General features: G+C 32.7%; 1 protein-coding gene across 1 annotated transcript; it reads right to left on the minus strand.

Moving 5' to 3' along the window:
• Nucleotides 1–1,847: 1,847 nt before the first annotated feature.
• LOC110019505 (pectinesterase 3-like) lies at nt 1,848–3,151 on the minus strand. Its single transcript, XM_020717182.1, has 2 exons — nt 2,662–3,151; nt 1,848–2,524 (listed from the first exon to the last, which is right to left on the minus strand). The coding sequence occupies exons 1-2, from the start codon at nt 3,149–3,151 to the stop codon at nt 1,848–1,850; spliced, it is 1,167 nt and encodes a 388-aa protein (XP_020572841.1).
• Between the last annotated feature and the right edge of the window lie 7,436 nt (nt 3,152–10,587).

Here is a 10,587-nt window from a genome sequence, read left to right on the forward strand (position 1 = left end):
TTGTTGTGTTAATCTAGTTGTCTCTAGAAATTGTTTATGTATTTTTGCACATTTTTCATGTGGATTAGGAAGTTTTGAAAACCGTTTTGTGGATAGGTGGTTAGGAAAACCAACAAAACCGGCCAAACATGAGCGAGCTCAAAGCTTGTTTGTCTTCGGCTTATTAAAAATTTTTTTATGTATGAAATTAACTCTGCCTTCAATAGCTTGAAAATAATTTTGTTAGGATTCAGCTGGATTAAATATAATGCTATTTGCATACGCACCCTAAATATTATTATTTACAAATCTAACACCTTCCTTCATCCACTTCTCAAATTCTTGCTCAAATATCAAAAGTCATGGCTAAATACAGCTTGTGTCACACATAAATACATCAGTTTTGGTATTTTAATAATTTTACCTTTATTTTATAAACAGGTCCTGGATGCTAAATTCTACAGAAATATTTCAGGTGCTATTAATGTAATTATCGCCAAATTTAAACTTGATGTAATTATCGCATAATCAGCTAGATTTCAGTTAATTTTATATAATAAATAAAAACCAAACCTATTGTAGCAATTGTGATGGAATTTATCATGTTAATAGAGAGATGTTGTCAAACTTTTGGTTGCGAATCCAAATTTAATTTTATCTTCTTTAATGAAGTGGAAAGGTTGACTGCCACAATCTCAACTCTATAATGTACTTACCATATTAGTTACGCCATGCCTAAGAATATTATCCCTTTCTTGGCTTAACATATAGGGTTTTGGTTGTGAGATGGCTCATTAAGAGAATAGAAATATAAAATATGACAATAATAGAGAAATATTTAAAATTTACAACTTAGATTCTTCTATCAAATGATTTCCCCATTGTCTTATTTAGTTTATTATTTTTTGAACATTTTTATTATAATGAATATTTGACTCTTAATTATTTCTCTCTTCCCTATCAAATTTGACTATAATAGTGAATGATCTCAGTTTGAAATACTTCGATCCTTCACTGTCCTCATTCGATTATAATGAAGTTAATCCATTTATTACCTCTTTTGAGGATCTTTCTTTGGTGCTCAGACTATAAATATCGCACGTATATATAACTTTTATTCATTAAAAAAAGCCTAGTTAACTCGAATCATATGAGTTCATTTCAGCCTTAGGTTAAAAAAATAGAAATACGTAAAAAATAAGATCATCTTTGTCGTGAGATATGTACTTCATGGCATAGAAATGACACGCAAAGAACACAAGCAAACACAGATTGTTTACGTGGTTCGATCCAACTGGATCTACGTCCACGGGAGAGAATCAATCAAATAGTTCACCAAGGCAAAAGAAATGGAGAATACATAGCTTATACATAGAGATGAGCCCTCATCTTTCTTCTATAACCTCCCTCTCAAGCGATACCTTGATACAAGGCCTCTTCCTCCTCTCTAGCTCTCTAGCTATTCTTTCCTCCTTTGTGGTAGCTCAAGATCTATTATGCTTACTCTCCTAAACCTCACACCCTCTCTATTTATAGAAGCTTACTCTCCTAAACCTCACACTCTCTCTATTTATAGAAGCAAGAGAGTGGTAGGTGGGAGGTAGGTGAGCGGTAGGTAAGATGTGGTAGGTGAACGGTACTACATTACAAAAGTGTCATTTTACCTTAGTTCAATAATTGGAGGTCAAAATAGCAATCTTCTTAGTCATATTTGTAGAACAAAAATCAAATTCAATTCTATTAATTGGAGGAAATTAGAAAAAAAATATAGTTTGATGATTAATGGTTTTAAGAAATTTTTAATGAATAACAAGCAGAATATTCACTAGAATCTATTTGGAGCTCTCTGAGCTGATGATCATAGCTGGCTAGAAATTCGGATCAAATGGCACGCCTGCTAGCGGTATCCACTCCGCCCCATTGATGAACGCACCCACTGTATACATGCTCGCCTCCGCTTCACTAATAGCGGGCCTGCAACCGGGCCAAGAAACCCGGCCAGAAATATCAGCCCCCGGGCCCGTGTTCTCAATCTCAGCAAAATTGATCGTATCAGGGGGAACGGAGCCTTCCCATGGCACCCAACCCGCCGGATCAACAACTGAACTCATCTCCGTCTTCATGACCACAACGGTGGAGTAATTTCTCCACGGTCGGCTCAAGTATGTTGGGCGGGTAACAACTTCGTAGGGCCTAATAATGCATTCGTGGATGGAGAAACCCGTGTTCTCAGCCGGCTGCTCTTTGCCTTGAGCTGTGATGGTGTTATACTGGAAAGGCAGTGGTTCGCGGGGCAAGATATTGCAGCGCTGGAAGACGGCGGCGGCGTCGCCGAAGATGAAGTCGATGGTGCCGATGATGTCGCAGTCACGGTAGAATTGCCGGTTGCTGTGGGCGTAAAGGGTGTCTTGATATGCGTCGAAGGAGCAGCGAAAGAAGATGGATCTGTCGGAGCTGGAGAAAGCTGCTACGGCTTGGAAGTGCTCTGGGCCGGCCGTGTTGCGGAAGCCCATGTCTATTGCAACGAAACCTTGTCCTGAGACAACTGGTTTTTAAAAAATATTAGTTGTCTGCAAAACATAGGATAGAATAAAAGCGAGTATTTAAAACGTCAAAATTTTATATAAATATTAGAATTTAAATAGTGGACATGTTGCTAATTAATGAATATTAACAGCTCACAAAGCGTTGCCGTCCAACTGGTGATGTAGCCTTCAGGATCAGTAGAGCTGCGGTTGCCTGTAATGATACTGCTGTACATTCCGTCGCCGATCATATAAACGTTCCATTTCGTTTCTTCCACCACCACATTCTCCTCGTAAATTCCCTCCTTCACGTATATGAAGGTGGGCCCTAAGCTCTCATCGACCACTAAGTTCACCGCCTCCTGTATGCTTCCCACGTGGCCGCTCCCATCCTTCGCCACGATCAAATTCGCCCCCAACTTAAACATCCTCTGCATCGTCGACGCCGATTCAGAAAATAGTCCCACGTCGCTTGTTTTCTGCCTTTGGCCCCCCATAATCCCAGCGGCGACCTCTAGGCTATTGCTCGTTTGACCCCTAGAGTTTACTATCGCTGCCTCCACCTTCTGGCGCAAGTCTCCCCTCGTCAACTCTAAGCCTTCCAGACACTCCTTCTGGTTGGCAATAGAAGCGCTGAGCCACGACATAATGTCGCTCATCTTGTTGTAAGTATTGTATGACTCGCCAGCAGAGTCTTTCAATTGGTAAATTGCATTGCTAAGTAGGTACTTGCAATTACTGATGGCCGCATGCAGTCTTCTGTCCTCGGTTGGAATCTGAAGGGTGTTTAATAAGATAGAGGCATTTAAGAGGGCGCTCGAGGTAGCGGTGAGGGAGAGATTCAAGAGCTCTTCCTCAAGAGCGCTTCCGATTCATTGCGAATGGGGCTGGATGACTTTGTGATAGCTGCTGAGACGAGGCCTATTGCGACGATAACAAGGATTATAGCGGCGGCGGCGGCGGCAGCTAAGTTGAGGATGATTCGCTTGTTTCGACATTGAAAAGCTAATTGGTTTTCCACGAAACCGTCCATGACTAGAATTTACATGTTACAAGAAGTGTATATTGTCATCTTATAAGAAAGAAAATTAGTGATTTTTGGATTGAGATGGAAAGAGTTCTGAATGATTCTTCGTCGCCAACTTTCCTTTCTCTTACGTAGAAGGTTAATAATGTGATGGGTTACATTAATTGCAAGAGATACAATATGGCAAGCGTCAGCTAGCTTCCTAATAATCTACTTGCAAGTCCGCTTCTAGCTTGATTGCATGACTTGGCAAATAAGGGCGCTTTAGTTATTATTTCAAAATAATATATGATGCTCATTATTTATCACAAATTTTTTCTTTGTTAATTTTCTTAAGGAACAAATCTTTTTTTAGTAATTATAAATACGACAAAAGAAAATCTTACCAGAAGTGAATAATTTAAAATCATGTCAAATATAACACACACAAAGCTGATTGATTCCTTGCCAAAAAATATTCTCAATTATAATTAATTAGTCTAAAGTTTCTATGTATGGATACATGACATATATATTTTTCTTGATATCATATTTGTTTTATTAAAATTAAGTGAGAGAGTTGCAAAATCATGTAGTTAATTTTATTTATTGTAGAGCATTATTAATTTATGAAGAAGCATCTTAAATTTTAATGATGTAAGAATTATTTTTAAGTTACTTATTAGGTTGGGGTATAAACAAGTCAAAACATGAGCGGGCTCAAAGCTTGTTAGTCAGGGGTAGAAACCAGTCAAATATGAGCGGGCTCAAAGCTTGTTCGTATTTGGCTCTTTGAAAATTTTTTATTGTCTCAAATAAACTCTGTTTGAAATAATTTGAAAATCATTTTGTCTGGGTTCAACTCGATTAAATTTAAGGGTTATTTGCATACATAGCACCTAAAATATTTTTATTTACAAATCTAATATTCTCCTTCATCCATTTTTCAAATTCTCGCTCAAATATCAAAATTGATGACAAAAATCCAAGGGTTTAAAAATATTTCCTAAATGCTAAAAGGACATGGATTCGATAGTTTAAAATATTACATAAAAGTTAATTTTTTTTCAAAATAGGACCTAGATGCTAAATTTTATAAATATAGAACAACTTGCAGACCGCCAAAGAATTTATTTGGAAAAATAAATGCATTACGTATTGGGCTGTCTAAATCGGTTGTTGTTCGGTGAATATTTTATGTTTAGCTCGTTAAGAAGCTCATGTTCGATTCGTTCGCTAAGTTAACTAGCCGAACAAAAACAATGATTTGTTGTTTTGTGTTCAGCTCGAAATACTACTCATCAATTATATATATTTAGTACTTTTAAAAAATTTATATGACTACAAGGCTATAAAGATTTATAATTAATTAAAATTTTTAATTAAAAAATTGAATAAAAATATATTAAAATATATTTAAATTATGTTTTAATTTAAATAATAAGATTTACATTTTTGTCCCGACTCTTAACATCCTACATCTGTGTAACAAAGGTTCTCAAAACAATTTTTCATTCATGAACATCTCGTGTTCGACTCTCTTAAGTTGACCAGCCTAACAGGAACATAGTTTTTGTGTTAGAAATATTAACGAGCCGAATATGAACCGTGATATTTTTTCTTAAAGAGCAGAACACGAGCTAAACTTTGGCTCGTTTACACCCCTAATTACGTACATACCACTAACTCGATGTATTTACATATGTAATTCCTAAATAAAAAATGAGATTCCAAATGTGAGAGTTTATACAGGGCATACCAAAAAAATCTTAGTTATTTACATATCTTACAAATATAACATTCAGCATTAGTAAATTTAGACAATCAATAAGATTCTGTTTTGCGAACTAAGAATTTTTAAGAAATTATAGCAAAATTTCAGGCGTGTAGCATTTGACCAAGTTGCAAGATTTCAGTTAATTTTATATAATAAACAAAAACCAAACTTTTTGTAGCAATTGTGATGCAATTTATTATGTTCATAGAGATATGTTGTCAAACTATTGGTTGCTAATGCAAAAATTACTTTCATCTTCTCCAACAAATTGGAAAAGTTGACTACCACAATTTCAATTCTATAGCGTACTTACTACATTAGTTAGGCCATGCCTTAGAGCATTTTCCCTTTCTATCCTATAGACTTTTCTTTTTTCTCTTTCGAGTATTTGATCTTCATGAAAAAGCTAAAGCATAAACTCATCACTTCTAATTATCTAGCACTCAACAATATTCATAACAATCTGATTAGTAGTTTGAGTAACAATCAAATTATTAAATTTACATCAAAATTCGAGTTAAATTTAGCTTGAGATTGGCTAGATTTAAAATTGATTTGAGTCAATCTTGAGGTCTCTTGAGACTCGAAACTAATTTCAGAATCATAGAAATTGGTTAAATTAATTTCTAGTCAATTTAAACTTATATGAATCAATGAACAAAACAATATTATAAACATTTGTGCAAATTAGCGCAGCATTCGTAGCATGAGGATATTCCCGTGCTAAACTTGATTTGTGTCGGATTTGAGGTCTACGTAAAAACTGGGATCAGTGATGCAATAAGCGTCAAAATTGTCCGACACAAGCAGCTTGTGTCGAATTTAGTGTTTGTTTGTATCGGCGTTAATGGAATTCGATGAGATCCACTATGATACAATATTTAATTTTAGCATTTACGTCGAGCAATGGCGAAAGCAAATTAGTGATGTTATTTGCGTCAACTTAGTGTGTTGGAGATGTTAGATTAGTGATGTAGCGAATAGCGTCAAAAAAATATAGTGATTAGTGTCAGAATTTTTTATGCAAGTTCAACACAAATTTGTAACAAATTTAAAAAAATTATATAAAAGATCGATGATCAAAATTTCACTATATAATTTGATAAATATTCGTATGCCTCTTCCTCTAAGACAAACACCAGAATTATACGTCTTCTTCCTTTCACACTGAGATCTCGTGTGAAATCTATAATCATTCACATCAAATATTTGTCATGAGTGACTCTGTGATTAGATCCCCAAGTAAGATCTAATAAGCTCTGATATGTAATTGTGTTGCTTATATTATGAATCTATAAGAAGTTTCAAAGTATAATTAGTGTCACTTTGAATGTAAAAATTATATTACATACTCATGAATTGAAGAGTTACTTTAAAGTACGTATAATTTATTAGAGAGTTATTCCGTTATGCTCACGTCATTGTTATTTGTATGCTAGAGTTAATTAGTATAACAATCTGAATAATAACAAAGAGATTTGTTTATTACTCTATTAATGGTTGTACTACGTTGTAGTTCAATAGAAACTATACTATAACTGCTCGAAGCTCTTTATCATTGAGGTTGCATGTATCATATCACCCTGATGATTCTTCTAATATATGAAATATAAATATTTTTTTATTGTGAAGTCATGTCACAAACAGTTTTATGTATTTATTTTTCTTGCTCAAAATAACAGAAAAAGAAAGTAATTATCTCTTGTAGCAAGTATGCCTCGCATATCAAGCCCTTCATATGTGTTCTTTTTAATAATGTTTTTATTTTATTTAAAAATTTATAAGATGGATATATTTTTGAATAAATAAAGTAATAGATTAGTCTAAGGCAAAATGCAAGGTGTGATGGTACACATTAAAAAGACATATTTCTTAAAGGGATACATCCATTTATACTGCATTGGACCCCCAATATATCATCATAGCATATATGTATGGGCATATGCTTCATAGAATCAAAGAAATGAGAATAAAACATTCGTGAGCTTATATAATAATAATAAAATACTCACATCAAGATTTATCAATGAATCAACATTCAAAGTCCTTAGATACAACTCCCTGAACAATGTCTTGTTTTAATCAATTGATCAAGTAACTACTTTGGTAGGGCATTGAATGCAGTTAGTAGTAAGCACTGCAAAAAAAATATGACAGTTATGACTCTTTATATCGATTATATTCCTCGTTCCCAAGTTAACACAACAGCTCAAATTTGATACGCATCCACAAAAAAACTTCAGAGAATGCATCCATTAAAATATTATTTTTTGCTGATCTAATGTGATACTGTACGTAGCTTTGGGCTTTATTAATTTACCAACATTTATCTCATGAAGTTCTAACTCCTTCCTCTTGTAATTCTCCTTCAAATTCAATCTTGCTTTAACATTTCCTTTGATTTACGCTTAAAATTCATCATGATATTGAAAATATTATCAAAGAAAATTTCTCAATATGCATAACATCAGATTATGTCTAATAACATTAGTCCTCAAGTATCGAAGATACCATAAAATATTCTACTTCGTTCAGTTATATGCAGCTCCAAAATCATGAAGCCGATTTAAAGCTAGTTTTGGTCTCTCGGTGATTTTTAATATTTCACCAGTCTTCTATAATAAATAGACCCCAATCATCCTCGGGATTAGATTTGATTTTTCAGTTCTATTTTTGAAAAATGCATCTTTATTCCTTCTGAATGCTTGATCATGGTTTAAAAACCTTCAATGAAAATCAAACCAAGAATTTTTTTCGTCCATGCTTTAGAGTGATAGCATTAGACATATCCATGCTGTAAAGACAAGCTAATTTTTCGTGTTCCAACCATATATCATCTCATAAGCCAAAAAAGCACTAATTGTCCACATGAGTAGTTTTCAGCTAGAAATAATATTTATTAGTGACATCATAAGTTAGCACGCCTATTTTTCATAATATTTGAAGCACATCTATTAGATGATGTAGGTAGACATCAATTTTATTTTTTGAACTATGTGAACCTGGTATGGTCAATGTTAGAATAAGAATAATGTGACCATGCATATATTAGGGGGCAAATTATATGGCTAATAATCACTGACAACATTATCAAGGTGTTGTGGTATGAAAGTATATTGTCATCTGTACATAAGCCAAGTCGAATATTGTGTGGTTCAACTACAAAATTAGGATAACTATGATCAAAGTGTCTCTCGGCTTCACCATGTGATAGATGACTCATAACATTAGTATCAACAAATCTAATACTATCTCATATCATGTAAGGAGTTGTACACATATAAGTGAATAGTCTTTGAAGCTAGGGTATGAAAGATGTAGAAGTGATGCTCATATAGAATATTTTTTTCTAATTTTTACCCTTTTGCCCTCTTGGTTTTAATTTACCAGCACCACAAAATCCGTAGTTCATCTCAATTGCATCAATCTTGTAATATAACATGCATAAATAAACACAATAATTTATCTTCTCAATAGTAAATCTAACTTTGATATAAACTTTTTCGTTCAGCACAAGTTATTCAGAACTAATTTTTATTGTGGGATTTGACTCCTTTAATAATACTACTAATTGATTGAAACATTTTATGGTCATCTTAAGAATAAATTTGATGCTTAACATTCTCAGTGTCATCGATAACTTTATATGTATAGTGTTGTCTTACCACAAAGATTGTTGTGCAGCATTCAACAAATCATAGAATTTGTGGGCTTCAATCTTTGGTGCTTGATCATCATCAGGAACACTCTCAACAAAATGAACCATGCGTGCATCAAGAATTATTTCAAGGTATGTGTTCGGATTGTGTTTTATTGGAAGGGCATAACTTGCTGAGACATCAACTTGATCGTATTGAATATGTGGTTCATACTCACCATGTGAAATTCAATAATTATGTTTAAATCCATTATCGTACAGATCAAACTTGACTTCTTTAGGTGTTAAATACACTTGATTTTTATGCTTCACACAATAACATTGAAACTTACCTTCTGCAAGGTAAATGGATAGATGTGATGTTGTCTGCATAAATTTCTCAGGATCATTCAAGAACTCATTAGAGAGTCTTTTTCTTCCTGGTTGCAATCTGTTCTACATCCATGAGATCAAACTTTGAATGTCAATCTGCCACATATATGTAGCTTTATAGATTAGTACATTTAGATAACAATCGTACGTACATTTCGTGTATTTGTATTACATATTTAACACACAAACATTAATCTTTACATACAAAAACCACACAATTCTTATGCATTATATATCTAACACCTAAACTTCAAATTTTACATACAAACCTCACAATTCTTATGCATTACATTTTTAATGATCAAACTCTAATGTTTACATCTAGTCACACAATACTTATACAATAATACATGTAATTAGTTTTCTGATCTCATTTTTTTTAGTTGGTGGATTTTAATTTATTTTCAAAATTTGATATTTAATTCGTGATTTGTGTTGATTGCTACTTTATCGGCCATGGTGAAAATCAAAGTTCTTGTAGGTTCAAAAGTTTTGCAAATAGTTTTTTGGGTTGTTATACTCCATTCAGTTTTGTCCTTAGGTTCAGTTCTTGAATGACATTTGCAAACTTATATAATTCAAATTTTTCTAATGTCTTTGATGGTTTAGAGAAATTAAGTTCCTGTAAATTTTAAAAAGTTTTGGAAATTTTTAAGTTATTATATTGGTTTAGGCATCTTGACATCTGAGATTAAAAATCTTAGTCATTTTCGATATCTTGGTTATCTTAGGTCATTTAGTTTAAGTATTTTACTTATCTCAAGTTATTAAGTTTAAGAGTTTTAGTTCTCTTAAGTTATCAATTTTAAGTGAATTATTTGTTTTAACTTAAATGTCTTATTTATTTTAGGATATTTAGTTAGGTGGTTTCATGTTATCTTTAGTCATTTAGTTTGAGTTTTAAAGTTATTTTATTTTATTTTATTTAAGTGTTAAAGTTATCATATTTAATTTAATTCAAGTGTTGATATTTCACTGTTTCACTTCATTTAAGTTTTTTTGGTTTAGTTATTTAAGTTATTTAAGTGTTTTAGTTAAAACATGTAGTTTAGAATGTTTAATTTAAAACGTTTGATTCAAGTGGTTTAAGATGTTTAAGATGTGTTTTGAATTATTTTAAGTTTATCTTAAAATAACTTTTAAATTATCTTTATGTTATTTTAAAATAAGTTTTTTTAAATTACTTTTAAAAAGTTTAAAATTGGGTTTTTAAAGTTACCTTAAGTTAATTTATGAGAGTTTTAAAATTATATTTGACCTGTTTTAAGTT

This window comes from Phalaenopsis equestris, unplaced genomic scaffold (genome assembly GCF_001263595.1).
Source record: "Phalaenopsis equestris unplaced genomic scaffold, ASM126359v1 Scaffold000060, whole genome shotgun sequence".
NCBI classification, from domain to species: Eukaryota; Viridiplantae; Streptophyta; class Magnoliopsida; order Asparagales; family Orchidaceae; genus Phalaenopsis; species Phalaenopsis equestris.